At 39.2% G+C, this 27,150-nt stretch overlaps 1 protein-coding gene across 6 annotated transcripts in view; it reads right to left on the bottom strand.

Annotated features, from left to right (window-relative positions):
* mybpc2a (myosin binding protein Ca) overlaps window positions 1-19,879 on the bottom strand; it is a 63,727-nt gene extending 43,848 nt beyond the window's left edge. For 2 of the 6 annotated variants that reach the window (XM_035996746.1, XM_031318633.2), the window contains exons 1-4: window positions 19,748-19,878; window positions 6,304-6,339; window positions 6,096-6,104; window positions 1,928-1,945 (exon numbers count right to left, since the gene is read on the bottom strand). In XM_035996746.1, the coding sequence (XP_035852639.1) occupies window positions 1,928-1,945; window positions 6,096-6,104; window positions 6,304-6,339; window positions 19,748-19,769 (85 nt within the window). In that variant the 5' untranslated portion in view covers window positions 19,770-19,878. Of the gene's footprint in view, window positions 1-1,580; window positions 1,602-1,927; window positions 1,946-5,902; window positions 5,924-6,095; window positions 6,105-6,303; window positions 6,340-19,747 lie in introns of all 6 variants that reach the window. The other 4 variants (XM_035996743.1, XM_035996745.1, XM_031318632.2 and 1 more) reach the window with 4 other exon arrangements.
* Window positions 19,880-27,150: the final 7,271 nt, after the last annotated feature.

Genomic DNA, 27,150 nt, shown 5'->3' with positions numbered 1-27,150 from the left:
ATCATTTCTAGAAACTTTTCTGGAAATAATAAATGTAATTTGGAACTTATTTTAGGAAAAATAGAGACAGAGTTTGGGACTAGTTTAGTTTAAGACTGTCCTCCCAAGAAGAACAAATTATGTTTCTGTTAAGGTGACAAAGCCCTTTAGTGACTCTTTAATCCATTTGGCAAAAAGTGGAAGTCAGGTTAAATTATTACAGCAGCAAAGTTCACATCAAGAGGAGTTCAGGTGGATAGATGGGTCAAGATGTCAGACTTTAACACGGGAGACTGCTGATCGTTTCCTGTTTCAACAGTCAACCTTGGTTTCTTTTAGCCATGACCACAATTGTTCCCTAATCTTAACAGGGTGGTTGTTATTTGACATGACAATGACAATTCCTTGTTTATTTACTTTTTTGTCTGTTTTAATTTATTTTTATTGTTTTTACATACATATGTGTTATGGCCCCTGTAATACTTGCTTTGCTACTTTGCCTATCGACAAATTGCACATTGTTCAGCTATACCTGCTACTCACTGACTAAAAGCATTCAATTGGAATTGATTATTTAATTATAATTAATGCCAAATTGCATAGTTCTTTCTAAGAACCTTCCTAGAGAATTATTAGGAAATGATTAGGAATTTATGGACCCATAAAATCAGAGATTATTAAATATTCTATCCCTGACTGGGAATTACTGCACTAAAATAGTAACATATCTAGCCATTCCATCCATAAAATATACTCTATTCATAGAACGTATAGTAGTGTAATTTCACAGTCATTACTTATTCAGTATATTCTCCATTTATGATCAGAGCACCACCAGATAAGTGTCTCAAACTCCTTCAATCTCATGTTGTACATACATCATATTACCAGTGTGGTTACCAGCAGTCTTGCACTGTTATATCAGTCAGTAGTAGTATATTGTAGTATATCCACATATCACACAAACATTTGATATATACCCAGAATAATTATAGGCAGGATATATCACTTTTTATAAACCAGACCTTATCAGTTCATTTCACATTGAAAACACTCTCAAACGTTCTCTCGGATGCTTTGGTGGAAGCAATCTAACCACTTTAATCACTTTGGTTTTATTGCTGTCATAAACTTTTCTGTTGTCTGTTATATTTGTATTTTATTTAATTGCTTCATCTGACAGTTTATCTGATGGCTCAAGCTGCTTTCAAGTTGTGTCTTTGCATTGTTTTCCTCCTTTTCTTCTACGTCCCTTTATCTATTTGCTGTGAGGCACTTTGTCACTTTTGTTTGTTACATAAATAAAGTTATTACTGTGATCATTATTATACTCAATGTCCAGAAATCTTCAAGGCTATATCTCTGCAAAAAAAGAATGATCACGTTCATAAGCAATAATGAATCCATCTGCTGTGAGAAAACCTTCGATCTTAACCACCAATGATGGCTGTCACCAGAGCAGTCCCAGGCTTCTGGGAGCAACACTTTCAGTCTGTCCAACACTCAGTAACAGATATACATGTTACAAAGTGGTTGACACAAAACAAGCAGAGAAACGGAAAGCACAAACAGGCTGGGAAATAGTGTGTTGTGTTCCTTACCATCCCTAGGCTCATTGTTCGCTGAATGAAAAGAAACAGTTGGTACATGGAAATTAGTAGTGTGGACAATGAAGGGTTATACTTCCTACAGTGACGCTGATCACCTCAGGCTGTGTGTGTGTGTGTGTGTGTGTGTGTGTGTGTGTGTGTGTGTGTGTGTGTGTGTGTGTGTGTGTGTGTGTGTTCAAAGCTGTTCATCAAAGATCGGATTAAAGACAATACAGTATAAGCCTATTCACTGAGACAACTACAATATCTTCAGACTGAAACTCTATACATACATACACACACACACACACACACACACACACACACACACTTATACACAGACAAAGCAAAGCACTTACCTACAGCAGGCTGGACATCTGTTAATGAAGAATAGGCACAGGTTAAGCAGATTAGAGAACCAAATGAGTGGAAATGTAGATATAATGTAATGTAAGTATTTCATACATATACAGACTGAACATAAACACACACACACACAATGACAGAATAATGCTTAGCAATGGTTCTGTAAATGATATTGGTCATTTTAGAGATAAATCTATGTGTTTAATTTAGCAGATGAGTGCACACACACACACACACACACACACACACACACACACACACACACACACACACTTATTCAGACAGGACAGTGCAAATCAGGCCAAACAACATAATGACCTCCTGAAATCACTCCAAACTAATGAAGTGGTTTTCCTGTTACACGTGTGTTCAACTGTGAGTTATGTTGTTTTCATGCAAATTTACTGTTCTATTAAGATATGAGCAATTTATAATCTTTAACCTTGTTTATATTTTGGCTTTTGTCCACTGTTTATTGATATTTTTATACTTATACCTTGTACCTATTGATATTTTATATTTGCACTATTTCCGACTTTGTACTGCAACTGCTGCACAACACTTTCCCTCGGGACAAAGACAGTTCCTATCTTATCTTTTTTCTAGACTGCTGCATTGACTGCAGTTTGTTCCTGGTGTTTGATACTTGATCTGGGACCCCGAGTCAGGCTGGATCCAAATTATATTCAGGTAATTGGGTAGGGTCACATTGTATTGCCACAGTTCAGTTCATCTTCTGGCTTTAATATTATAGTATTCTGTTCATATTATCCTCCCTTCTAGAAGTTCAGAAGATAACCAAGAATAAGAAAGTCTGAGATTTTATGTACTCACATGTTCAGGTAAGTTTCCTCTGGTCCATTACATATAGCCCAAAATGTAGCTCTGCTAACTGCAGCTAATTTACACTTGCTAATTTAGAAACCCGCTAACACCATAATCTGCCGTGTAGGGCTTTGATTGGTGGTCAAGTAGCCCTGATCGTTTGAAGCCAACACTTACACTATATCATAAACGTCTTGCTCTGGTATATAAATGGTAAATGGCTGCATTTTTATAGCGCATTTATCCAAAGCATAATTTTCTTTACACTCGCCCATTAACACTCACCCACCGATGGCAACAAGCTGTCATGCAAGGTACTGGCTGACCATCGGGAGCAATTCAGGGTTCAGTGTCTTGCCCAAGGACACTTTATTTTCATGTGGACAGGAGGGGCTGGCGATTGAACCGCCAACCCTGTGTGTATATCACTATGACCTAATGTCTTTGATCTATGATACGCTTCCAGTACCAAAACGGCAGAACATGTTGTAGATTTGATCAGAGGGAGGTGGTGGCAGCAGGTTGTTGCAACACAGTGGACACAACACAGTGGAGGATTAAGGGGACATATTAGCTGTTTAGGACTTCATTGGAATATGACATGGGCTGTGAATACGCTACAGCAGGTCAAACAAAAGATCAGGTTGTTAAAAGCAAACTAAAGTTGTGTCAACCATATTCTTTCAAGTCGAATGTTATTTTAGCTCATTGATCTTTGTTGTTTTTTTATATTACTATTGGCCAGTGTTCCCCTTCCTTCAAAGACAGGGACTGTGCAAAAATGAGTAGCAGTGGTATAACTCAGTGCTCTACCTCGTCACTGCACCTGCACACTCACACACTCTCAACGAGCCACTTAAAGTTTATGCAATAATTCATCTTGAATGGAAGCGTCTGCTCATACACTAAAATACACACACATAGAAACGTGTGTTCATCTTTCTTGCACGTACCGTATTGCTATTGCTCCATAATATGAATTGACATTTAATTCAACAAGGTGAACTGAAACTGTACACAAATAGGCTCTAAATGTACAACAAAGTATGTTTTACTCTCTCTCAGGGGACTCATTACTTATAACTGAATGCGTGCCACTGGCAGAGAAAATCTCCATAAACATACTCTGTATCCTCTAAAAGCGTGCAGTGTTGCAGCTGCAGCACACTGATCTATACTATATATATATATTTATATATATATATATATATCACATATCACGTAGCTACTCGCTGTGGGCTACTACCCCCACACACAATTATTTCACACATTTAGCTATTTGCATTACCCTCAACATGGATTGGACAGGATTTTTAGGAACACAGGGAAGAGAAATGCAAGGAGCCATTCTGAATCTATCTCAGACTTCTTTCTCACACACAATACAAAACAGTATCATTGTGCGACCTACTGCAGGTTGTGAAAATATTGACACTCAGTGACACACCGATTATGAAGTGGCCGCAGTTAGAAGCACATAACAAAGGTCTAGAGAACAACAAATCTCTGGTGAATGTCTCAAAAAACTAGCCAGTACTCCCATGTCAGTTCTCCTGTATGTCAGGCATTGGGTTGACTGTAGGATCATTGTGTGGAGGAGAGAAGCTGCCAAAAATAGAAATAAATAATAAATTCACATGCCATCAAATGTACCCAAAATAATATTAAAAAATGTAGTAATTAATTATTTGATAAATGGGACATAAATTGATATTAAGTTTTAAAATGTAGTTATTTAATCTTGCATTTATGTTTTGTTTATTTTACATTTCTTTTTAAATGTATTTCTTTTTAAATGTATTTACTCATGTATTATGTTCCCATTGCATTTTTCATCCTTTTTAATTTCCCCAATTATTTATTTCTGTATGGATTTGTTTTTATACATTTTGGCAGTATCTGTCGTCCGTATCATTAGAGAATGAACCAATCATTAAATGATTGGTTCATTCAACAGGTCTGTAAATTCTCAATACTGTAATTTCCTAGGAGTTTCCTGGAAAGAACTATGTAATGTGCTACTAATTACTTACCTTGCACGGTAGCTGGATTCTCGCGATATCACAAGATCACGCGAGAATCACAGGATCACGTATTACACAAAAATCCATCTTTTCAAGCTCCAACTTAATGAGTTTGTGTCTGAACAACCAGCGTACCACACCAATCAGCGTCCGTTGAGGAACTACTGGCTGCTACGGGCGTGGTTTACGATGCCTGATCGTTAAAAACAACAATGGCAGATGTGATAGACAGATGGTTTATCCATTCACCTGGCAGGTATTTTTTGAAAGTGCCTGCCCTTTCCCAAACTGTTTCCAATGACGGCTTCTCAGAAGGTTCTGTGTTAACAGAGCATCTGGCATGTCAGATTAACTAATTACAGGGAAATGAGACAAACTCTCTTTTAGTTTATTTCAATTATTACTGATGTTTCAGATAAAAATTTAAAGTCAGATTTTAATGTCATGATTAACAGAGTCGTCTTTCAAGACAAGGATTTAAATAACGATGCAAACTTTAATTTTGGTCATAAAGCAGGTAATGTGGGTGAAACATGCTCTATACATTTTAACAGAGTTTTTCCCTCCAGTGCATAACTCGCAGTCTCAATGTGATGAGCTACTTCTTTAAATTGCACTTTGTTGTAACTAAGAATTGGTCAAAAACCATGATCTGTAGTCAGCACCCATAAGGTTTAAATGAGGAAAGCTAACACTGCTAACAAGACACTTTTACAATGATTGCTGAAGGACAAATGTGAAAAATTAATTTGCATGGACTGTGTGTTTGTGAAGAGTATACCCAAGCTAAAATAGGAAAGTCAAATACACGCACATACATCATATATCATACAGTGCATGCATACATGTACTTGCATACAATGTGTGATGCTTATCAATAAATTAAACACCTTCTATTTTGCTCCTACCATCTAATTTAATTATCATCTCTGGTTTTCAAAATAAACTCATAACATGTCCTCAGCGCTAATGTGTGTGTGTGTGTGTGTGTGTGTGTGTGTGTGTGTGTGTGTGTGTGTGTGTGTGTGTGTGTGTGTGTAGCATCATGCATATCCCCACACTCAGTCCCATCACCACAGAAGTTTACTGCTTCTGTGTTTATTTTTCATCAAATCTTACCCTTCTCTTCCACGGGCTTCTCTGAATGAGGGGAAACGCACATTATTTTGTGGATGAGGATGATAATGACAGTGATGATGATGATGATGATGATGATGATGATGACAGTGATGATGATGATGAGGATGTTGATGATCTATAGACAGTCACAGACACACAGACATACAAACACTGAATGCAGTGTTTTCCTTACCCTTTTTGTCTGAAAAAGAGAGAAAGAAGAACCATTTATTAGAACATTAAACACTCTTTATAAGAAGCTTTTATTAAAGTATTAGTATTTCAGTGGTTATTGTAGTTCAACTGCATAATAGCTGATTACTGTATGCGTAACTCAGGATTAAATTGGATTTCTGGAGCACAGCTTGTGGGCTCAGATTAGATGTCATGAAGGCACTTACCAGCAGGGGCTGCTGCAGCCTTATCGCCCTTGGCTGCTGCAATTAAACAACAATTATGTAAAATAATTTGTACATCCTCATTATTTCATATCATACAACACCAGCAGCACAGTGTTTGGATAGTCACGGCTTCCAGAGCTGAGACTTGGTAAACTGTTTGAAGAGCCGCATCTTGTGATCTGAATCCTCAGGAGACAATAACTAATAATAATTTTTATACATAACTGAGGGCACTTGTTCATCACTCTATTTATCTGCATATATATATATATATATATATATATATATATATATATATATATATAATCTGAGGAAGCACACAACATATAGACACTCTGCATTTCTACAAATAGAAATCCGGCACCTTTATAAATATACAAAACTGTACAAAATACAAAACTGCACTAAATATACACTTTATAATGAACAGGTTCATTTCAGTAACATAAACACACATTGACAAGTACCCGCACAGGGAAACTACATTAAGGCAACCTTGTTTATGCATCTCTTCTTGATTTCTGTAGGATTTGCCTCTGGCAAAAGAGAGAATACTGGATTTCAGCAGGGGAATAGTGCATGATTCAAATGAGGCAAGGTTTACAGAAACAGTGAGGCTGAGATAAATATAAGTACGTTTTTCAGAGATCATGAGGAATAATTGGGCTTAAAAAATTCTGAAAGGGGCGGCCTCAAGACAAAAATGCTTTTGATAGGATAAGTACATCAAAGTTCCAGGATCCCAGATCTAGGTTACTTTAGAAGCTCAAGGGCGTCTAATGAGATGGTAGATTAGGCATGACTTTCTGTCTGCCAGACAAACTAAAGCACACAGCTGTTGAGTAATAATTGTACTTTGGCAGCATTCACATCTTAACCATCTAATTCAATAATTTCACAGGTCTGTGACCTCTTTAGGGCCGCCGTTTAAATGTTGAAGAAGGTTTTAGTGCCTTTATCCCTCCCTTTTTTGGGACATTTTGTAGAGGAAAGCAAAACGTACATCAAAGGGCTGAGCCACATAAATGACGGAGGACATCATTTTTTAGCTATCATCTCTCCAAACCACAGACAACAAGCCACAACTGCAGAGCAAGTGTCCCATGAGACTACTTAACAGTGGGTCTAAGATATCAAGGCCCGGCCTTGGCACTCTGCATGGGTTCCAGGCTGGCACACTGTCTGGCATACTGGTGAGGGGGGGGCAACACTTCTATTTTGGATAAGGTTTGTTTTTCAGGGCGCAATCTGTTAATGCCTCTGTCAGCACTTCAATCCAAGAGGGGATCCGTGACGCACCAGGCAGTAAAAACTTTCTTTAGGTTCTTGCTGAAGCATCGATCCCACCCCTCTACTGAAAACAACCCTCACCCTAAGACAACTGGGCTAATGTCACAAACTGGTTCTATAAAGCTTTTTCAATGTAAAAGTCCCAACTGTCATGAATACCGAGTCAGGGCCTCATTTATTGTCAGTGGAGCGGCTGCGCATCAATATAAGATCTCAAATGAGAGTTTTGGTTTGTCAGTGTCAAGATTTGAGAGAAAGTTATTGACGCTCAGAAACTCTTATTTGACTGTCTTCAACCTTAGGAATGGTGTATGTGGTGTGTGATATTTTAAACTATTTTAACAGTGCTGATTTAAGCAGTCACTGTGTCTGATGCCCAAATCCTGCAGTTTCAAAAACCAGTGCAAGCTCTCCTAAACAATACATGAATAAAACAAATATTTTGTTCCCACAAAAAACTGGAAAAACACCTTAAAGAGTTAATAGGAGATTAGATGTGCTAATTTCTGAGAGATGGTAAAAAAGCTTAATTCATATTCCAACTGACAACCTTTTTCTTTACATCCTAACTTAAAAATAATAATATATATGATGAGAAAACATCACAAACATAAGATGCAAGATCTTTCTACCATGCCTCAGGGCGCTGTCTCATTGTAAAGAGGTAAGATAAATAAGGTGAGATTCTCGGCAATCACTGTGCAGTACTTCCAGCAATATTTTGTGTGCAGTAAATTGAGTTTCCACAAAATACTTTTTAGAACGTCAATGTTGCTGCTACCTCCTCTGCAGATGATAACACATGGATTTTATAGATGTTATCAGGATCATCCTTTCATATCTAATTTATAAGATTTCCACTGCACAGTCTTGTCTATTTTTTCTGGTTTAAATAGTTTACAGTGTGAGGTTCTGTATGTCCCAGGTGAAAGATGTTATGCAGATGACAAGAGAAAATAAAATGCAAATTAATAAGCAACATCAAAAATACCACAGTGAAAATATTTAAAGTCGTTCAAGGCACATTTTATGTTGGCAGTTCAAAGTGTGTGGAAAAAAAAAACACACTTTTCACAAAAGTGAATTTAAATATCCAGAAATAACAAGAACGAGATGTGATGTAAAATACACACAAACACTTGTATTTACAAAAGGATGGCAAAGGGATAAGAGGTAAAAAGTCAAATAATAGTCAGTCCATCTCGTTTTCTGCTGTGTACGAGAAAGTTTGCATTTGTGCTCATTAGTTAATATGTTGAAAATGACATGCTTTGGCTGCTGTTGGTTTTTGAACTTTGGACAGTGTGTTTGTGTTTTGTGCTTGTACTTGTACTAAATTCTAATGTGATGCTAACATGCTCACATTGGCAATGCCAACGTGCTGATGTAAAACAGGTATAAATTTACTATGTTCACCATCTTAGCTTAGCAAGCAAAACTCAACATTGACTTATTTTAACTTACGTTTGTTACGTAACTTACGTAGCTTACTTAACTTACGTGAGTTTACAAATGTACTTACTTGAACCCAAACCACAATCTTTTCCTAAATGTAAACAAGTAGTTTTGTTGCCTAAACTGGTTCTGGGCTTGTGAAGGCACCCTGATCCCTCGTGTTGCTGGACATTCGTAGGATACAGTAATGCATGGAAAATTGTGCATAACTTTTCGTAAAATGGCATACGAACCGCTGTATGAGGATACGTTGGGTATGTTAGTATGCTAACAATGGATATCTGTACCAAATTGCATGCCAATCCATCCAAATTTCTGCACAATATTTCACTCAGAATCACAAATGTTAACCTGCTGGTGGTGCTAGAGGACAGGTTGTGCGATCACCAACGTCAGTAGGATTCATCCTCTGGGGAACATGAATCTGTGTAGAAAACTTCATCACGATCCACCCAATAGTTGTCAAGATAATTAAGTAAGTTGGACCAAAGTGATGGACCAATAGGAAAGGAAATGATAGAAAGTTTTGATCCGGATCACAAAAGGGCTGAAAGTTTTGTTTTAAGTTTCATCAGTTCCATACTCGACGCTCATATTTAATTTGAGCAGATAGGGCAAATCTACAGCATCTCAATTAGTGAAGGTTGTTCTCTACTGAAGCTCCACTTGATAGGTCGATAAGATGTATTTCAAAAATGTATTTTTTCCTGTAATTATCCACAAGTGACCTGCTTCTCCTTCAGCCCACTTTATGAGGTCCTCTTTCTAAAGTCTTCCTCTATCACAGGCCTGTCTGTCTGTCCTGCTTTGTGAGAAAAGCTGTAAGCAGCCGCTAAGTCACAACCAGGACAACTGTGCCCCTTCAACCCTTGGCGCTAATGCTGAAGGTAATGCACAACTGATGAACACGGTGTCTGAGCGGATCCATCTCCTTTCTTATTACTGTCCACGCTTCAACGACGGTCCTCCTGGCCTAGATCATTTCACTCTTCAGCCGTCTGTCTCCCTGTCTTCTAGGTATCTGTTAAATGGATAATGTCGCTTGCAGTCTCCATTCCTTCTTCCTATTCACTTAATGCAAATCCCTACTCTCAGCACTTTTTCGACCCACCGCTTCTTTGTCCTACTTTAATCTGATTCCACTTACTTCTGAAGAGAAGAAAGAAAAAAAAGGAGTTAAGCAAGATGGTGAGCCAAGAGGTGGGAACTGAAAAGGGGGAGACAGAAGAAGAATGAGCCAGGCCAACAGGGGTCAAGGATGGTGTGAGGTCTCACGTTAAGAGCCTGAGGATTGGGTTCTTAAGTGGGCAAGATGAGACAGTTTATATTTAACAAATATGTGAGATGATTTTATTTACTCAGTTTTCGCTGACCCCGCCACTGTCGATACTTAAATACACATATTACTTGATGCTCTCTGCATCGTAATTATAGACCGTTTTTTATTTCCAAAAGCTTATCACTAATATTTTAAACTTGAGGGTTTTAATGCCTTGCAACATGACTCTGGCCATAAACTGATTAAGATAAAGTAAAAATACCAAAGTAGAGACATAGGGGAAATTTTCTTTTGTGAAATAAGTATGTGTTGGTTTTTAAAACACTGCCTGGGTTGAGGATTTGTTTCTGACCTATAGCTGAAAGACCTTATACAAAGCTGCGTAGATTTGTTGATATAAAAATATTGATTATAGCCGCTTTAGGAATCCCTGACATTCGCTGAGCTGTTATTATAGTTGGTACACTTGGAAACCAACATATCCTCCGTTATTTATGATGCATAATAGTGTTTGACAGAATGCATTTTTCATTCAAACCATATTCTCTAAAATGTTTTCTAATTATAGTGTGTAACTGTCAAAAATATGGAAATAGATTGTTACTTCCAGCTGTGGCCTACCACATAAAAACCCATCACCCCAAAACCAACATATTTAAGTGCTGTTCAGTGTTCATTGCTTCCCAAAATGCATGTGTCAGGACTAGGCACAACGTCTCTCCAGCCAACTTTCATTTATCACTATTTCTTTCATGTTATAATCATATACACATCATATCATATACTGTACAGCTCTACAGACATTTATTTATGAATTAACATGCCAGAGATTATTATAATGAGAACCGACAACCTGTATTGTGTTTCTTTTGGACTATCTTACCGGAAAACAAACATCAGCAACACAAATACTGAAAAACAAAGAGTAGATTTACATTTGTGTGCTCATCGTCTCCACAGTCTCTCCCTCTCTCCCTCTCTCCCTCTCTCTCCCTCTCTTGCTCTCTCTTTGGTTTGCTTTTGAAGGGTAACCTCTGTGGAATGTGCTTCGTTAATCTCTCTTGACATTTCCCAGTCTTCCTTTGCTGCGTACGTCTCCTGCTTCTTCAGTCGGTTAAGCCAAAGGAGTCAGGCCAAGCCAAACATTAGAAACTTGAAATCTTTCTCTCTCATCGCTGAATGAGGCCAAAAAAGGGTACAATATCCGCATATGCATTTGTTTGAATGTGTGTTTTGATACCGAGCACCTGTGTCTTTAAAGGACGTCTAATGCTGCTGCTGAGGAATGCACCACTTAAGTGGTTTTGTTTCTGCTGGAGCTTGATGTTGGAGTACTGCTGAATAAATTAAGTCACTTAAGCGTGTCTACAACTGTAAGCTATGGCAGCAGCAGACGTGTTAACTAGAGAGTGGGGCCAGCGCGGCCTCCTCTCTGGCTGAGCACAACGCCAATTGGTGGTAACATATTCGCACGGCTCACACTCTGTTAATGCAGCCCGCAGGGTGCCATTTTACACAGCAACCCAGTTGCACCCCTCTAAACTGAACTGAAGTGTGACAGTCACAGGTGAAACTATAAGCTCATGTTACCATGTGTAGCTGTATACATGCAGACCCAACAAGTAGCAGGTCGCAGTTTGAAGTTACTTCTAGGAGTCCAATCTGCTCCGGAGGCAAAATGTTTGAGGTAAACCTCAAAGTGCAGAGCCAAAGAACCAATATTAATATTTCCTTTAGATGCTAAAAGTTTATTTGTCGGCAGATGGCGACTCAGAAAAGCCGAATGAAGAGAAGCCCCGAGGTATAGCAGAAAAAAAGGTTTGTCTTTTTCAACCACGCAAGAACATCTGTGCATCTTGACTGATCACACAACATCAAGCTGAAACCATCTCACATACACATGCGCTTATGTTCTATAAAAGTTAGTTCTCTCCAAGACCGTTTTCCACCAAGACACAGAATCAGCTTTTGAGAATCAATATCCAGCTGCTCTTTTTCTTTTTCACATTAAAGTAAACTGAAGCCCAATGAAAAAGAATAAATTGTAAGAGAGGATTATTTTTAAAGGGGCACTCCACAAATCAAGATTAACAGCTCGTTTAAAATGGTTGTAAAATAGCTTTGATTTCTCTGGAGCAAGCATTCAAAAGTTAGTAAAAATAACCCCAATGGTATCACCAGGATCATCTTAGCTTGGAGCCTGCTATCAAGTTGCATTGTGGGAGGTGTAAGGTCCAGCATTTTTTGGAGCTTAACTAGGGACTGCATTGTTTCATTACATTTATGTATTTCATACATTATTTCTATCTCTTACAAGTCCCCAAACTTTACGGAAGTATAATACTAAATTGCTGGAAAGCCCCTTTCAGCCTAGCTGTCTTGGTACACATAATTTAGCCATTAACTGGTTACATTTCAGAATTTGATTTCAAACTTAATAATGAACTTCAGAGCTGAAAACTGTCTCCACCTACTTAGATTGAACTCAACCAATCAGATTGCTCCGCATTAAGAGCAGCTCTGCTTCTGAGTGATATTTTAAGTAACAAAACATCCGCTCCAATTTCTACGCACATTTAGCAGTGCTATTCAACAGGGAATCCCTCAATGCCTTAAAAGCACCTTAATCCCACTTTAAAAGCAACTCATTTTATTATGATGCCCCATGATCACATGTGGCCAAGCTGCTGCTGCTGCTACTGTACTTAAACCAGGCGATGACTGAGATGTGTTTTTGTATTTGCATAATATTTAAATATACATCAAAATGAGGAATATTGGCAGTGGAGCATAAAGAGAAGATTAATATTCAAACAATCTATTTATAAGCCAGAGTGTGTGGATGAGTATCAATGGTATTATTGGCACTTGGCTGGCATCCATTCTGGGGGCATGCATGACTGATGGAGTTTCACCATTTTATGATGAGGATGAAGAGCGGTGCTGTCGGCAGAATCTGGTACACTTAAGCCTCTGCCCTCTCTATCACTCAATCATTTGCCAAGTTAATTTGACAGTCTTGATGATCTGACTTGCATCATGTCACTGCCTGCAGGAGGAGGAGGTAAGGGGATACATTCAGAGTCACGATTAAATATAGCTTGACATGCAGATTCGTAATGGTTGTTGTAAAACCAGATATTTCAGTAATTCCTTACTATAATAAATAAAAAGTGTCAGGGAGCTGCTTACAGTGTAAGACTCCCGGTTTTAAACACACTGACCAGGAATGGAACAGGAGAAGTGTTTGCATAGTTGGATGATAAAGGGGGGGGGGGCACGTAATATTTTTTTCTTTCCCAACCTCAATTAAAACTGTAAGTTGGACAAATGTAGAACACTCTGATCTAAATTGTCTATTCTATCCTGCGTGGATTAAACCGTTTTTTATTGACAATAGAACTAACAAAGATATTGTTTATACAGTTTATAATTATAATTTCTTTCATGACAAATGACAGCTTAAAAAGTTTCAGTGACTGGTCAAATTTGTCATTCTATACCACTTATTTGAAGGATTTATTTGGTTGAGAAGATCAAATGTGAGGAACTGTCAGACAAACAAGCTCATATCATAATTGCTGTTTATGAAAATGCTTTGAATTTCTTCAGTCTGCCTCCAAATGTGACAAATGGGACTATTTGCTGTTTCTTCAAGCCTTCTATGGTAGCAAACTGAGTACCTGTAGACTTTGACTAGACTAGACTGTTGGTCGAACATAACAAGCATTCTGAAGACATTTTGTAGACCAAACGATACATCAATTAATCCAGAACATAATTGGCAGATTAATTAATAATAGAAAAATGTGTTTGTTGCAGCCCTTACACTGAAGGACACCAAACTGCCAAGATTTAATTGGAGATTCAGTCTTCAGATAATTGTTCTGCTGTCTTTTTCATAGAACTGATATTTTTATTTTGTGTTTATTTTATTGTTGCAGGAGGGATAGAATCCAAAACATATATGACACTATACTCCTCTGTTTCATGTTGATCTCAGAAGAATACACTGAGCTCTGCAGATACCGCTCAAAGAAAAAGGTCATTAATAATGTTTGTCGGACTGAGACAAAACAGAGACACAAAGTTGTTAAACCTTTAAAGGTGTTGACATTGCTGTTATTTAATGTATACTGTTACTGTCATGCATTAATAAGCCTGTTGTGGCTGAGGACCGTGGAGGGAATGTGAGGGATTGAACAGCTGTATATAACACTGGTTATAGTGGTGATGATGATGATAAGAATTATGGCTTGTTTGGATTCCACCAGTGATGTCTCTCTCCCCTTCCCTCCCCTCCCTCTCCTCTCTGCCACGTGAGGAGGAAGATTTATGGATGAACCAGGGAGGAGAAAAGAAAATGATTTGGTAATAGGGTTGGTAAAAGGGTTGCCAAACTGAAGATTAGATTGTATGGCACTGCTGTAAACTTTCCTGGCAATTTGAATGAATTGTTATTATGTGAATAGAGCAGTCTCAACATGAGAAAAACAATTGCTAAATGCAACTCTAATTTAGGGATGAGGAAACTGTGGTGTTCGGTAAACAAAGGCGGCTTTAAATACCGTATTAAGCTGTCATTCACTTCAGCTTTCCATTCAATTCCTATGGTCTTCCAACTCGCATTAACGCAGCCTGCACTCCAAATAGGCCAAGGCCTCTCTCAAATCACAGAGGAAGCTTTTGGAATAAGGAATTCACTCTGGCTGTGTATCTGCTGCACAATATGCTACTTGGGCTGTGTTTAGAGAGACTTTGTTAATGATATATCAGGGCTCACTTTTCACCCTCTCTTTGTGGGACCTCATAGCGCATTCGCTTGACTCTGCATCTGTCTGTAATCCATCAAGTAGCGGGTGCATACTGTACCTGTGGGAACTTGATGATAGTCTCGTTATAAGGTAATGCAACACTGGACCAGTTGTGAGATGGTGGTTTGGTTAGAGGATGTCTCTTTCTAGCCTGCAGCCAATATGGTGACAGGACAGGAGGTTTAACCTTCCACTGAACAACTGCTCCTCTCCAAAAACAAGATGATAGACTCGTAGATGTTTCACAGTGGGCTCAGTTTTACAAACATATTTTAGACGGGTCTATAGTGTGTCACTGAGATAGATTCACTCCAGATAGACGTCTAGATTGATCTGTTGGAAACTGTCTTGTTCTTCTAGATCTCATGTGGGACTAATTTGCCATAAATTCTGTGTAAATTAAGACTCTTTTTAAACAAAAAAACATTGCTGACGAGGTATCCGCGTCAAGCCACTCAGCTCTGTTCACTCCAACAGAAAATGTTACAAGACTTACACTTACAAGAACATTTTACTGGTAAAACTCATTGAAGACTGTGACAATGCAAAAAAACATCTGGTAGTATAAAATCTCAGAGCAGTGCAGACGCGTAGCAGACCTGCTGTTGCTTCCTAATGTGGCAGGACTTCTGTTAACTCCTCACACTCAGAAGAATATCTTTGGACAAATGACTGACGATGTCCCCACTGCTGTATATTTCTAACAGGTTACTGTGGCCTCTAAAAGTTCTCTCCCTTCTGATTACTCCACAACATTGTTCGAAAACCACAAATCATGAGCCATATTTTTGTCTTTTTTGTCATTTGGTGCAGTTGGTCAGCAGGTGTTTCTGACACGTGTCTCTGATTGGTGATTGTTCAAATTGATGAGTAGTTGTTAATTAGAAGGTTATCTAACCCAAGTCTACTGCCAGCAGGTCAGTAATCCTCTGTATCTCCGCTCGTGGAAAACGAAAGCCATGTATTAATCCAAATCATCATAGATATCCAAGGTGTGTAATCTATCCCGGAGAACGCAAAACAGCCGGTCACTCATCCTTTTCCAAAACGATGTGCCATGGAAACCATTTCAGCTGGTGCAACCCTGAACATGTTAGTAGCGCTTAAACTCCGACCTAAATTAGAACTTACGTTCAAATTAGTTGAACTTACACAGCTGGTGCTGGTGCAACCCATCTAATCTAAGGGAAAAGACTGGTCTAACACTACAGACCAGTCCATATTAAACTGGGCCTACAATAATGTGTAGGGCGGCCTAAAGCCTTTACACATACCTTTTTACGGTGCCCTACAATACTAAGCTATTAAAATAATAATTATTGACATATTCACATCATGTTTTAATGCTAATCATACATATAGCACAGTGAATCCTTGAAGCTTGACTGTATCTGTGGATGGCTACCTTAACTACAGGCTAGTAAGCCTGTCATCAATACTGTGTAAATAAAAATAAATCACATTAGGCCGATTTAGCTTTGCTTTTAATATGTTGGACTTATGTTTATGTAGCCTATATTTTCAGACATATTTTAAGTTTTGACAACAAAAACAAAAAATGATTTTAAAAAAACACCTGCAGTAACTCTGAAGACCCCCTAGGAGTCCCGGACCCCCTGTTGAACATCTCTGGTCTAGACAAACAATATTGACTTATTTTAAGCCTTAGAAGTTAGCCAATCTCAGAACTAAGAGCCATGCTTTCATGGTAACAATTAGTGATAATATACTTTAACTACATTTTCCTAATTACACACTTTACATTTTCAATGCAGGACTTTTACTTGTAGTGGATTATTTTCACAGCGTGGTAGTACCAGGATCTGAGTACTTCCATCACTGCCTGCTGACCAGCGGCACCAAACAACAAAAAAATAGAAAAACATGGCTCATAATTTGTGGTTTGCCAACATGTTGTCTAAAGAAATGTCTTAAGTCTCACTGTTTGATCTGAGCCATAGTTAAAGTCTGTCTTTGTGCAACTGGCTCCTGCTCCGCCCCATCCTACGAGGGGAGTGAGGGAGGGCGGTGTGTTTTGGATAGACATGCTGGCCTCTAGCAGTATTACTGGTAATTAAAAATTGGGTTGTTATTTCTGCACATGCTCAGCAATGGAGCCACCCTGGCACCCTGCAACTATCAGCATCAACACTGGTGCATGAGGTCTAATTATTGTACATCTGGCTCGTTCCAAGGAGCCCACTGGTTCATCACAAAAAACAAGTCAATAATCCATAGCTGTTTTGAGAAACAATGATTTTGCTGTGCTGTTTTTTTCTGTTTTATTGGGTCAACTTGCCACTAACCAAGTAGACACACACCCTCATACCCAGAGGCGTCTTTTCCTTCGTGGAGCCAAAAGGCCACAGCCCCTACACTTGAGAACTATTCTTGTGACTGTTTATTTGGGATGCGTGCTTCTTCTTGATCCTCACGTCCGAGGGCGGCCTTAACCATGGAGAGCAGGACGCCATGGGGGGGAGTCACATGAGACTGTAACCAGCTGATAGACAGGGGCAGAGGGGCTCCAAAGTGTGATGAAGTTCAAGAGAGGGGCAACAATTTGGGATGGGTGGAAACACAAGAACAAGAGGAGCCTGAGAGAAGGTACTAATGTGCTGTTGGAAATATGATATGTGTGATGTCAGGATGCTGGATTGGCGACACATTGGTAAGATATAATGAAATGTAGGGATGGAATTACTGCATGATGGAGAATAAAAAGGCAAAGGGTATAAAGTGCTCTGGAGGGGAAAGATTTCAGGTCTATCAAATGAACGTCTTTTATGATATGTCAAAAATGACATGTGTCTCCAACGTGAAGGTTTAAGGAACTAAGAAAGACACCTTTTTGTTTTCAGCCAAATATACTTTTGATTTTATCCGGTGGAGTTTGAAATTGCTCCCTAAGCAGAAAAAGATCACTGCATTTCTTTCAGCCCATAACAGAGAATGTGATACCTCGACTGAAATCCACAAGAAAAAAAAAAGTTCTGACTTTTTCCACACAATAACAGTGATACGGTAAACTTCCTGCAGATTGGCAAGGGGAGATGGATGCCAGCGGAGGAGACAGCGTAACAGAATGAGGGAGGCAATCGGGGTCAGATAGATTAGGTGTCTGAGGTGCAGAGATACGACGCAAGGTAGTTACACCTGACTTGGCAGAGGTCCCTCTAACAAATCATGCTGCTCATCTCTCCGCTTTTATCTGTTACCTCCTCTCTGCCTTCATTCCCACCTCTCCTCATGCATGCATTTGTTTCTCGGGTTTCAAGCGAACAGGTGATTTACGGTGCTTTGAGTTCAGTGTTGACAAAGGCAGCAGAGCATATTTCAGACTGACACAAACATTACGACATGCACTACAGCCTGTACAGTTTAATGCCACATATTACGGTGTTGTATTAATGGCGCATACAGTATATGGTTAGGTTATTATGCTATGCTGCTGGAATCTCACATGTGTAGTTTACAGCGCAATGACAGGGCGTATTGGTGACGAAACAAGGCGTTTACTTACTTGTATACCCGTTTTTCATTTTATCAAATTGGAATCCTCCAATTTCATTCAATTGAACTGTTTCATCACTTTAGGTTAACAGGAAACTAAAAACTACATGCATAAATCAGCAATATGGCTTTTTCCGCACAACACATTTTGCAACTGTTGGGTCACTGGGTTCTTTTTGCAGCATTGGGTTATTTATACATGTTCAGGCCTTTGTACAAGATATTAACACAAATACTAACTAGGTTTCTCTATAAAACTTAATCACATACAGCTACTTCATTTCTTCAGTTATAACCCTAACTTTACATTAGACATTACAGTAGGCATGCCGACTTTTGCCCCTTCACCATTCCTGCTTTCCTCAGCTTAATGAACCACGAGGAGCTGAGAGGATTCCCCCTCACACAACACATTTGTCCCTATATGAGCCTCAAAGATCCATTATCGTTACCATTAGTGGCTCCCTTTCCGAGCGATCCATACTTTTTGATGAACATTTAATTAAATGAAACAAATACAGAGTAAATACTAAAACCAATCACATCATCTTTTTACTCTCTTAACGTAATAAATAAATATTCATTTGTTCACATGCTGCTTTGATCCTTTTGCATTCATGTCTTCATTACTTGAAAGACAGGAGTCTTTCAAGTAATGAAGAGTTTACGACGAAATGAGCTTGTCACTAACTACTGAAAGCTAAAACTCATACCACAGAGTAACGCTCATGCTTGACAGCTTTGATTCACATGCCAACTAATTAATTTTATATAAGACATATCTTGACTATAGTAGAGGTAGTAAAAGTCAAATGGCATCTTGGTTTTATGTCTGTATTACAAGTGAACTATAGACAAAATAATTACTAATGATCTTATAAAAACTTGTTTAAATCATCGTGATGCAATTTCAGTCAAATTTGTCTACATTTCAAGCATTTCTTATCAAGAATAAGTTAAAAATTATGGATTCAAATTGCTTTGTTGTTTTCTTTTTGACATAATCTGAACGTTTCACAGCATCGTCAACTTCCACTTTTGTTTTTTGCTCAGTGGGTTTTCGGTTATAATCCTACAGGTTGGACCATCTTACCTGGCTTCTGGGGCTTAGGCATGTCTATGTCTGTTTATAGCGTTTCCTCTGATAGGGTCTTCCTCCCTCCTTGTCTGTGGATCTGCCTGCATTTCCTCCTTCATCCCTTTTTATCACTGCAACCCCCCTCACACACACACACAACCCCCCACAACCCCCAAACACACACACACTACCACTGTCAGTGACTTCATCCTCCCCCCCAACCAGTGGAACAAGGAAGGAAGAGAGTGGCAGAATGACTGTCACTTGAAACCTTGGCAGGAGCTGCAGAGCTTTGAGGAGCAGAAGGAAGACACCATGACGGGTAAAAGCAGTCCACCGCCATAAAAAAAAAAGTCCAGCCCTCAAGGAAACCTGCCAACTGATTAACTAATTTGGCCCCGGAGCCGGAACATTAACAAACTGACTGATGCTAATCACCACTGACTGACAATTTGATGGAGTGATGCAGCAGTGGCTGAAAGTGCTCTGATATGTTTCGCGTTTAACTCGACTAGAAAAAAACTGACATGTTAAATCTCTTTAGTGGACTGCACAGAAAGAAAGGAAAGTGGCCTCAGAGTTACTGTGGGTATTTTTGTTGTTGCTGAAGGGACGGTAATCAGATTTTTTTTGGGAGAGCAGAGGAGGTTGAAGGTTGAATAGATGCATTTACATTTTTGTGCATCGTGGATCAGATGCACAATCATGTCTCTGCATTAGGGCTTTATTTCCTTGTTCGTAGTCAAGCCCAAACACTGAAGATGTAGGCTATTCATTAATGTGCATTGTCCTCATAAATAAATAATTCTTAAAAATAAATATTGAAATATCTATTAAAATATGAAGCTTGAAATCAGGGTTGAGTAGAGAAACTGGTGGAAATTGTGTTGCAACATTTTTTCATGTCCAAACCAACTATCCATAACCCTGAGGAGGGTAAAAGTAAAAGTTAAATAAGGTCCCAACCCCAATAACTTTGTACAGTCCATTTCTGAAGATGATGAGATAGAAAAAAAACTCAGAAATAAAAATGAGAGCAAAGCAGCAGCAGCAGCAGCAGCAGCAGCCTTGCGTTCCATTAGGCTCTGACAATCCCATTTGTTCTCCAGAAGCCGTAGCTGTCAACAGGGAGTATTTTATATGGGACCCAAAGCCCTCTGCAGCAATGTGAGGAACACCGTCAAAGACAGTAGAAGGAGGTCGCTGACCTTATGAATTCCTGGAGAGGTACAATACAAACTCCCTAACCCACAGACATGACTATACACACACATGCATGCTTATTTGCCATATATTTCACGTGTTGTGGAATAAATAAACAGTAAAATTAGTATCGTAAAACAAGTGATAGATGGACGACTATGGCCTTTATCCTCCTTCCTTTGATTCCAAATGACAAGGCAGACCCAAAATGGGTATTATAAGCATCAGTGTTAAATTATGCATTTAAGCAGCTTTTTACTTTCCATTCATTCGTCTGTATACAGCCATCCCTATTTTTCAATTCTGCACTCGTTTTCTTGTGGCACAAATTGCCTGGGCTGCCATAACCTTGGCGACAACAATAAACATTCTTTGAGACTTTAATTTGGCAGAGAGAAGTTAAGTCAGAAAGAGAGGCAGAGATTGAAGAACGGCTATTTAAGGCAAGTGCAACTTGAGATTCAGATGTTCAAGGAGAACAAAATACCCTCAAGGATGATTATGGAGGGCTTTTTGAATAGGACATAAAAGGTCCTTGAGTCTGTTAGACCTACTGTATATTCTAACTTTACATTACAGTGAATTGTCTTTAATAAGTCTTTTTGATGCAATCACAGCTCATCTGTGGTGATGTATACTGTGACTCTTTGGAAATGTTAAAAATCTTGCATATTGTGTGGCTTTAAACTGGATATAGGAGACTAACTATAGGTGTCCTACATGATCCAGTGATCCGCTGTCCGATGACACCAGTTATTTAACGCTTGCATTGGTTAAGCTTCACTGCAGTACACGTTAAGCCAACTGAAGCAGGTCCTCTCCATCACATCGCTTTGACTTACACACCAGTTTAGAGATGAAAGCAGCATTTTTTTAGACTTAATTAAATTCAGCATTCAAACTGATTTGTTTTTATAGATTGTGGTTGTTAAAAGGAAGATAAATCGAAATGGTGCATGAACTTTTGTGCAAAAACCGAGGCAAACTTTTTCAATAATAGGCCTGATTTGGGACAGCTCCATGCAACAGTAAAGTTTATTTATGTAGCACTTTCCTCAATAAGACGTTACACAGTGCTTCACAATAAAAGATAAAAAAAAAGACGAAAAATAGAGACACAGTCAGAAAGTAATAAATAAGAAATAAATGAAGTCTAAACAGGTGGGTCTTGAGTTGCTTTTTAAAAGGTGTCCACAGATCTTAAGTTCAAGAGAGTCCCAAAGGGGCCACGACTTCAAAAGTACAGTCTCCTTAAGTCTGGATCGAGGAACAAGCACCCTGATCATAGGACCATAGAAACTTGTGGTAGGTGCCAGACCATGCAGAGCTCTAAAACTGGTCTTCAATAGGATTTTGAATTAAATGTGGAGCCAGTTTAAAGGGATCAAGATAGGGATGTCTTGCTAAAGCCTGAGACACACCAAGCCGATAATCGGCCGTTGGACAGTCTGGCGAGGTCAGTGACTTGAGTCTGTTCGGTGTGTTCCGTGCCGTCGTCTGTCCGAGGAGCCGTCAGCCTTCATTTTGGTCGATTTGACATGTATAATCGGCGGGACGGGCACTGCGGGCAGTCGGACTCAAATGACCCATTTGATTGGTAGAGTGCTAAACCCGGACAATGCAGATTAGCGCCGCCTGCTAATTATATCTCTATTACATCTCCATAACTACTTTGGTGTGTTCCAAGGCACTTTTTTGACCAACTCGGGGAGACTGATCAGTCCAGCTGCCTTTTCTGCCGAGGGTCGGCCGTCTGGTTAGTGTGTCTGCAGCTTAAGACAGGTGAAGAGGGAGTTACAATATGGGATGAAATTAAAGAATGAATTATCATCTCCATCTCTGCTTAATACACAACAGGCCTGAGGACAGTAATATTCCTCAGCTGGGAAAAAGAAAAAACAGGAGCAAATGAAACAATTTACTTGTCAAGAGATAGCGCCTGGTCAAAAGTGACACATACATTTTAGAGATTAATTTAACAGATGAGGCGAAGGAACCAAGACTTTTCTGCACCTTGGGGACCGCTGTTTTATCAGATATAAAGCTGCAGTCGGTAGAAAGCAAAGAAACGCAAGGATTTAAAGTAGAGAGAGACCTCTTCCTGCAGCTCTTCCTCTCCCCTCTTTGTTGCACGGACGTATGCATGCACTGAACCGCTAAAAGGAACACACTCTAGCTGTGTTCGAAACCATTCCCTACCACAGAAATAGTGCATCATGTAGTGTGTTTGCCATTTTGTAGTGATGTTCGAATTCTCCGTGGTAAATTTAATTCACTATATAGTCACTATAAAATACCCACAACGCACAGCTAATTTGAGTGTACACACGATCAAAGCTCCTGTATACTAAAGATAGTGCATTTCAAGCAGCACCAATGGTATAAAAACGGTACACACTTTCTGTCTCCTAAAGAGGCGTGGCCCCGTTTGAACGTGTAGTGAACGTCATATGAATGAAAAGTTATATTTGAGATTCATTAATATGTTCTTTTGCTAACGTTAGATATTTACACAGCTAAAAGAAATATTTAGCATCACAGAGATTAGTTTTGTTAGGGCGTTCAGGAACGTTAGTTGCCAAATCTCATGAGAGTTTGGTCCTTAGACAGAAACAGGACTCAAACAAAGTTAATTTTCTCCTGATGTGTCTGTCTGAAAATGCCATTTTAGTGTCAGAATGTTTTGGAGATATGTGGCTTGTGAGAAATGGGTCCAATATCTACTTTGGTGACTCACAATCTGTGTTCACTTCTCCCGTTGGAATCAATACACTCAGGACCTGCCGCTAGTCTCCTAAAGAGGTGTGGCAGGTGCCCACGTGACACAGATACAGGAAACTACCTCTAGTTGGGGCGTCTCGGTTCTATACCGTCTCTGATGATGTACCCTACATTTTACTCCTGTATACCACAATGCAACGTAGCCGTGTTTTCCCGGAGGAGGAGGAGAAGAAGCAGAAATCACAGCTAAAACTGAAAAGGAAAAATGGAGCGGGCTTTCGTTTCTAAACAGTGGACGCAAGTCACGCAACGATGTGTTTTCAGTGAGTGTCCGAAATCTCGTTTGGTCGTTCCACAAATAGTTCACTATTTAGTAAACACTATATAGGGAATAGTGAGTGAGTGAATGAGGGAAAGGTTTCGAACATAGCATCTCTCTCTCTGAAATGACCTGTGATTGGCCAAAGTCTCCCGTCACAGGCTAGATTTTCTAAAGCCTGAAAACAGAGCCAAGGGCAGATGCAGCAGTCTAGATTTCTCTCAGACCACAATTACAGAACAGAATTACAATATGCTGATAGGTTATTATGGAATTTTTGCCCAACAATGCCAAAAATAAAGTGTCTACTGTACCACAGCTAAAAGCTGAATATATAGCCATCCCATTTTACATTTTGAGAGTTAAAAGAGATGTAGAATTAAATATCATCTGCATAGCATTGAGTAGATATACCGTTAAAACTCCTTAATATCGGTGAGCAAAGGTATTTTTGCTGTACCCTTATTTCACGAAATTATGTTTGATATATAGTTAATATGGCGAAGGATCTGTGGTTTATATCAAGCATACAACTACGATCGAATTGATCGAAGGTGCTTAAAAATGTTCATGTACAAAAAGTCAAGTATTCAGACAGATGACAGTTTCTGTATTAGGGGTTACATATGACCTAAATGTTCAGTTTGTCCCTCATACTGTAATTGGGGTCATTATGGTAAAGAAAATAAAAACTAAAATGGGATATATAAGACAGTGCTGGCTCAGTTTGAATTAAACTTTTAAGGATCAGCCATTTTTGCACTTTGGTAAAATATTTCAAACAATTTCTTGTTAATTCCAGTAATTGGTTGACTCGTCTGATCAGTTGTCAACACTACAGCATGAAATGTACAGTATATATACAGGCTGAGGAGAAAATTATTTTTCAGTGAATAACTCCAAACTTATTTAAACTTCAGGACATGAACGTTTGAAAATATTTTTTTGACTTTCTGTCTCATTTTTCAGAATGCTCCATTTTAAACAGCACACAGGCAGACATGACATGACAGTGTCTTCCTTCAAAGTGAAAGTCCTGTTGCCGTTTCACATAAATATACATGCTTTCATATTTGACTAAGAATAGTAAGTTGACACCGTTGTTTAGGACGGTGACAGAGAGTAATGGGCTGTCCCAGTAAGGGAGACTAGATACTGTATAGGCCTGCATATAGTTTCAAAGGCAGCACCCCAGGGAATCGCATGCCACAGTCACCACATGCTGCATGCAGAGCACCCCCACCTTCAAGAGAGACACATTGTTTAATACAGACAGTATCATGATAACAATGATGTGCATCAAAAACAAAAGATATATCCATGCAAGTGTAATTGAATGTTTAAAATAAGAGAAAAAAAGTTGCTGTCTTATTTTAGTTTTTAATTTGTTTTATTATTGTTGACAGAGTTTCAAGAGGAGATGGGGCTTGAACTTGTGTAATTGAGGACATTATTTAAGAATATTTTTTGTAGTTTAAAGGGACAGTTCACCCCAAAATCAAAAATACATATTTTTCCTTTTGCCTGTTTTTCCCTTTTTACCTGCTATTTATCAGTCTAGATTGTTTTGGTGTGAGTTGTCTAGTGCTGGAGATATCAGACTTAGAGATGTCTGCCTTCTCTCAAATATGATGAATCTAGATGGCATTCGGTTGTGGTGCTTCTGGTCTATATCCACAATGTTCCACTTCCAGGAATTCCCCCGTATTTCACTCTTTTCGGCCGGATGTACGGTACCTTCCGCTTTCTTTGTGTTGGAATTCTAAACTCCGGTCGAGGACTATGGTTAACTGCTCCTCAGATCTCTGCAGGGTAAATCCAGACAGCTAGCTAGACTATCTGTCCAATCCGAGTTTTCTCTCGCACAACTAAAACAACTTTTTAACGTACACATGTTCCACCAAAACAAGTTCCTTCCCGAGCCTATTTTGCAGCGGCACCATGGCTCCGCCCGGCGCTTAGCACTGCCCATGCCGATTGTGATTGGTTTAAAGAAATTCCAATAAACCAGAGCACATTTTCTCCCAACCACGGAATGCTGTGTGGACTAGCCAGACCCTCCCCCGCAGCGCTGTGGAGGAAGGTCTGGCAATTTGAGACTATGGTGCTCCAAGCGCCAACAAATACATCAAACTCAACAACAATGTCTCTTTCCAGAAATCATGACCCACTTACTTATTCATGACCTGGTTAGATAATTCACAGACCTGGTTGTGAGCAGTTTCATGTAGGAACTACTTTCTTTCTACCAAACTACACCCACCAACCGTACCACCACACAGAAGGGAGTGTAATCATGGCCAAGAAGCTTGTGATTTTGGGGTGAACTGTCTCTTTAAGCTAGATCTAGTCAAGCAATAACTTTAGGACATGTGAAAAGGTGTTTTTGTGCACATTTTTTTAACTCATTGAGGACATTCCTCATTGCCAAATATGTTTAATATGTTGTCAGTGATTCTAATGTGAGCCAGATTGACATTAAATGTTGGGAAAGAAGTTAGTGGAGAAGGTGCAACACCCTCCAACGAAGTAGTTTTGCACATTAAGTCTTGACTTCTTGATACTCTAAACTTTAAAGGATTAAAACTGGATTCAAAACTTCTTTTCAGCACTTTGATGGATAAATGTTCAAGTTTAAAATGATGGATGCCTTTCACTTGTATCCACAGAGGTTTTCTTGCATGTCAGCAGATCTCCTCAGCCAGGAATAAGCATTGAGAAATAAATCACATCAATCACATTTGGCAGAAACCTGCAGCTGCTGCTTCTCTTTTCTCTCTCAGTTGATACGTCTAAGTTTTGGGGCTCTTCTGGCCACAACCCCAGATAAGTGGAGTCACAGACGTTCTGCCCCTTAGTTGACCCTTGGACCGTTAACAGATTTGGCGCCTGGAAACTTAGCTAAATTAGTAACTGGAGCTAGGATCCATTGCACACAGGCCCAGAGAAACAACGATCCATAGATTCTGGACTGGAGGTGCAAAATATTGGAGCCATGTTCACTGAACCTGTTGAGCTCAGGGAACGCTGCAAACAAACAAGGCCTGAGTCGCTGCCATATAACGAGGAGAAAACGTGTCCGTGCAACCCAGAGTTGTGAATGCTATACCCATTCTAACAATATTTTGGTACATTCACATTGTCAAAACGGATTGTCTAGTTTACTAAAATGCGT

This window comes from Sander lucioperca, chromosome 21, assembly GCF_008315115.2.
Source record: "Sander lucioperca isolate FBNREF2018 chromosome 21, SLUC_FBN_1.2, whole genome shotgun sequence".
Taxonomy (NCBI): Eukaryota; Metazoa; Chordata; class Actinopteri; order Perciformes; family Percidae; genus Sander; species Sander lucioperca.
This window is presented reverse-complemented; position numbering and strand designations above follow the sequence as displayed.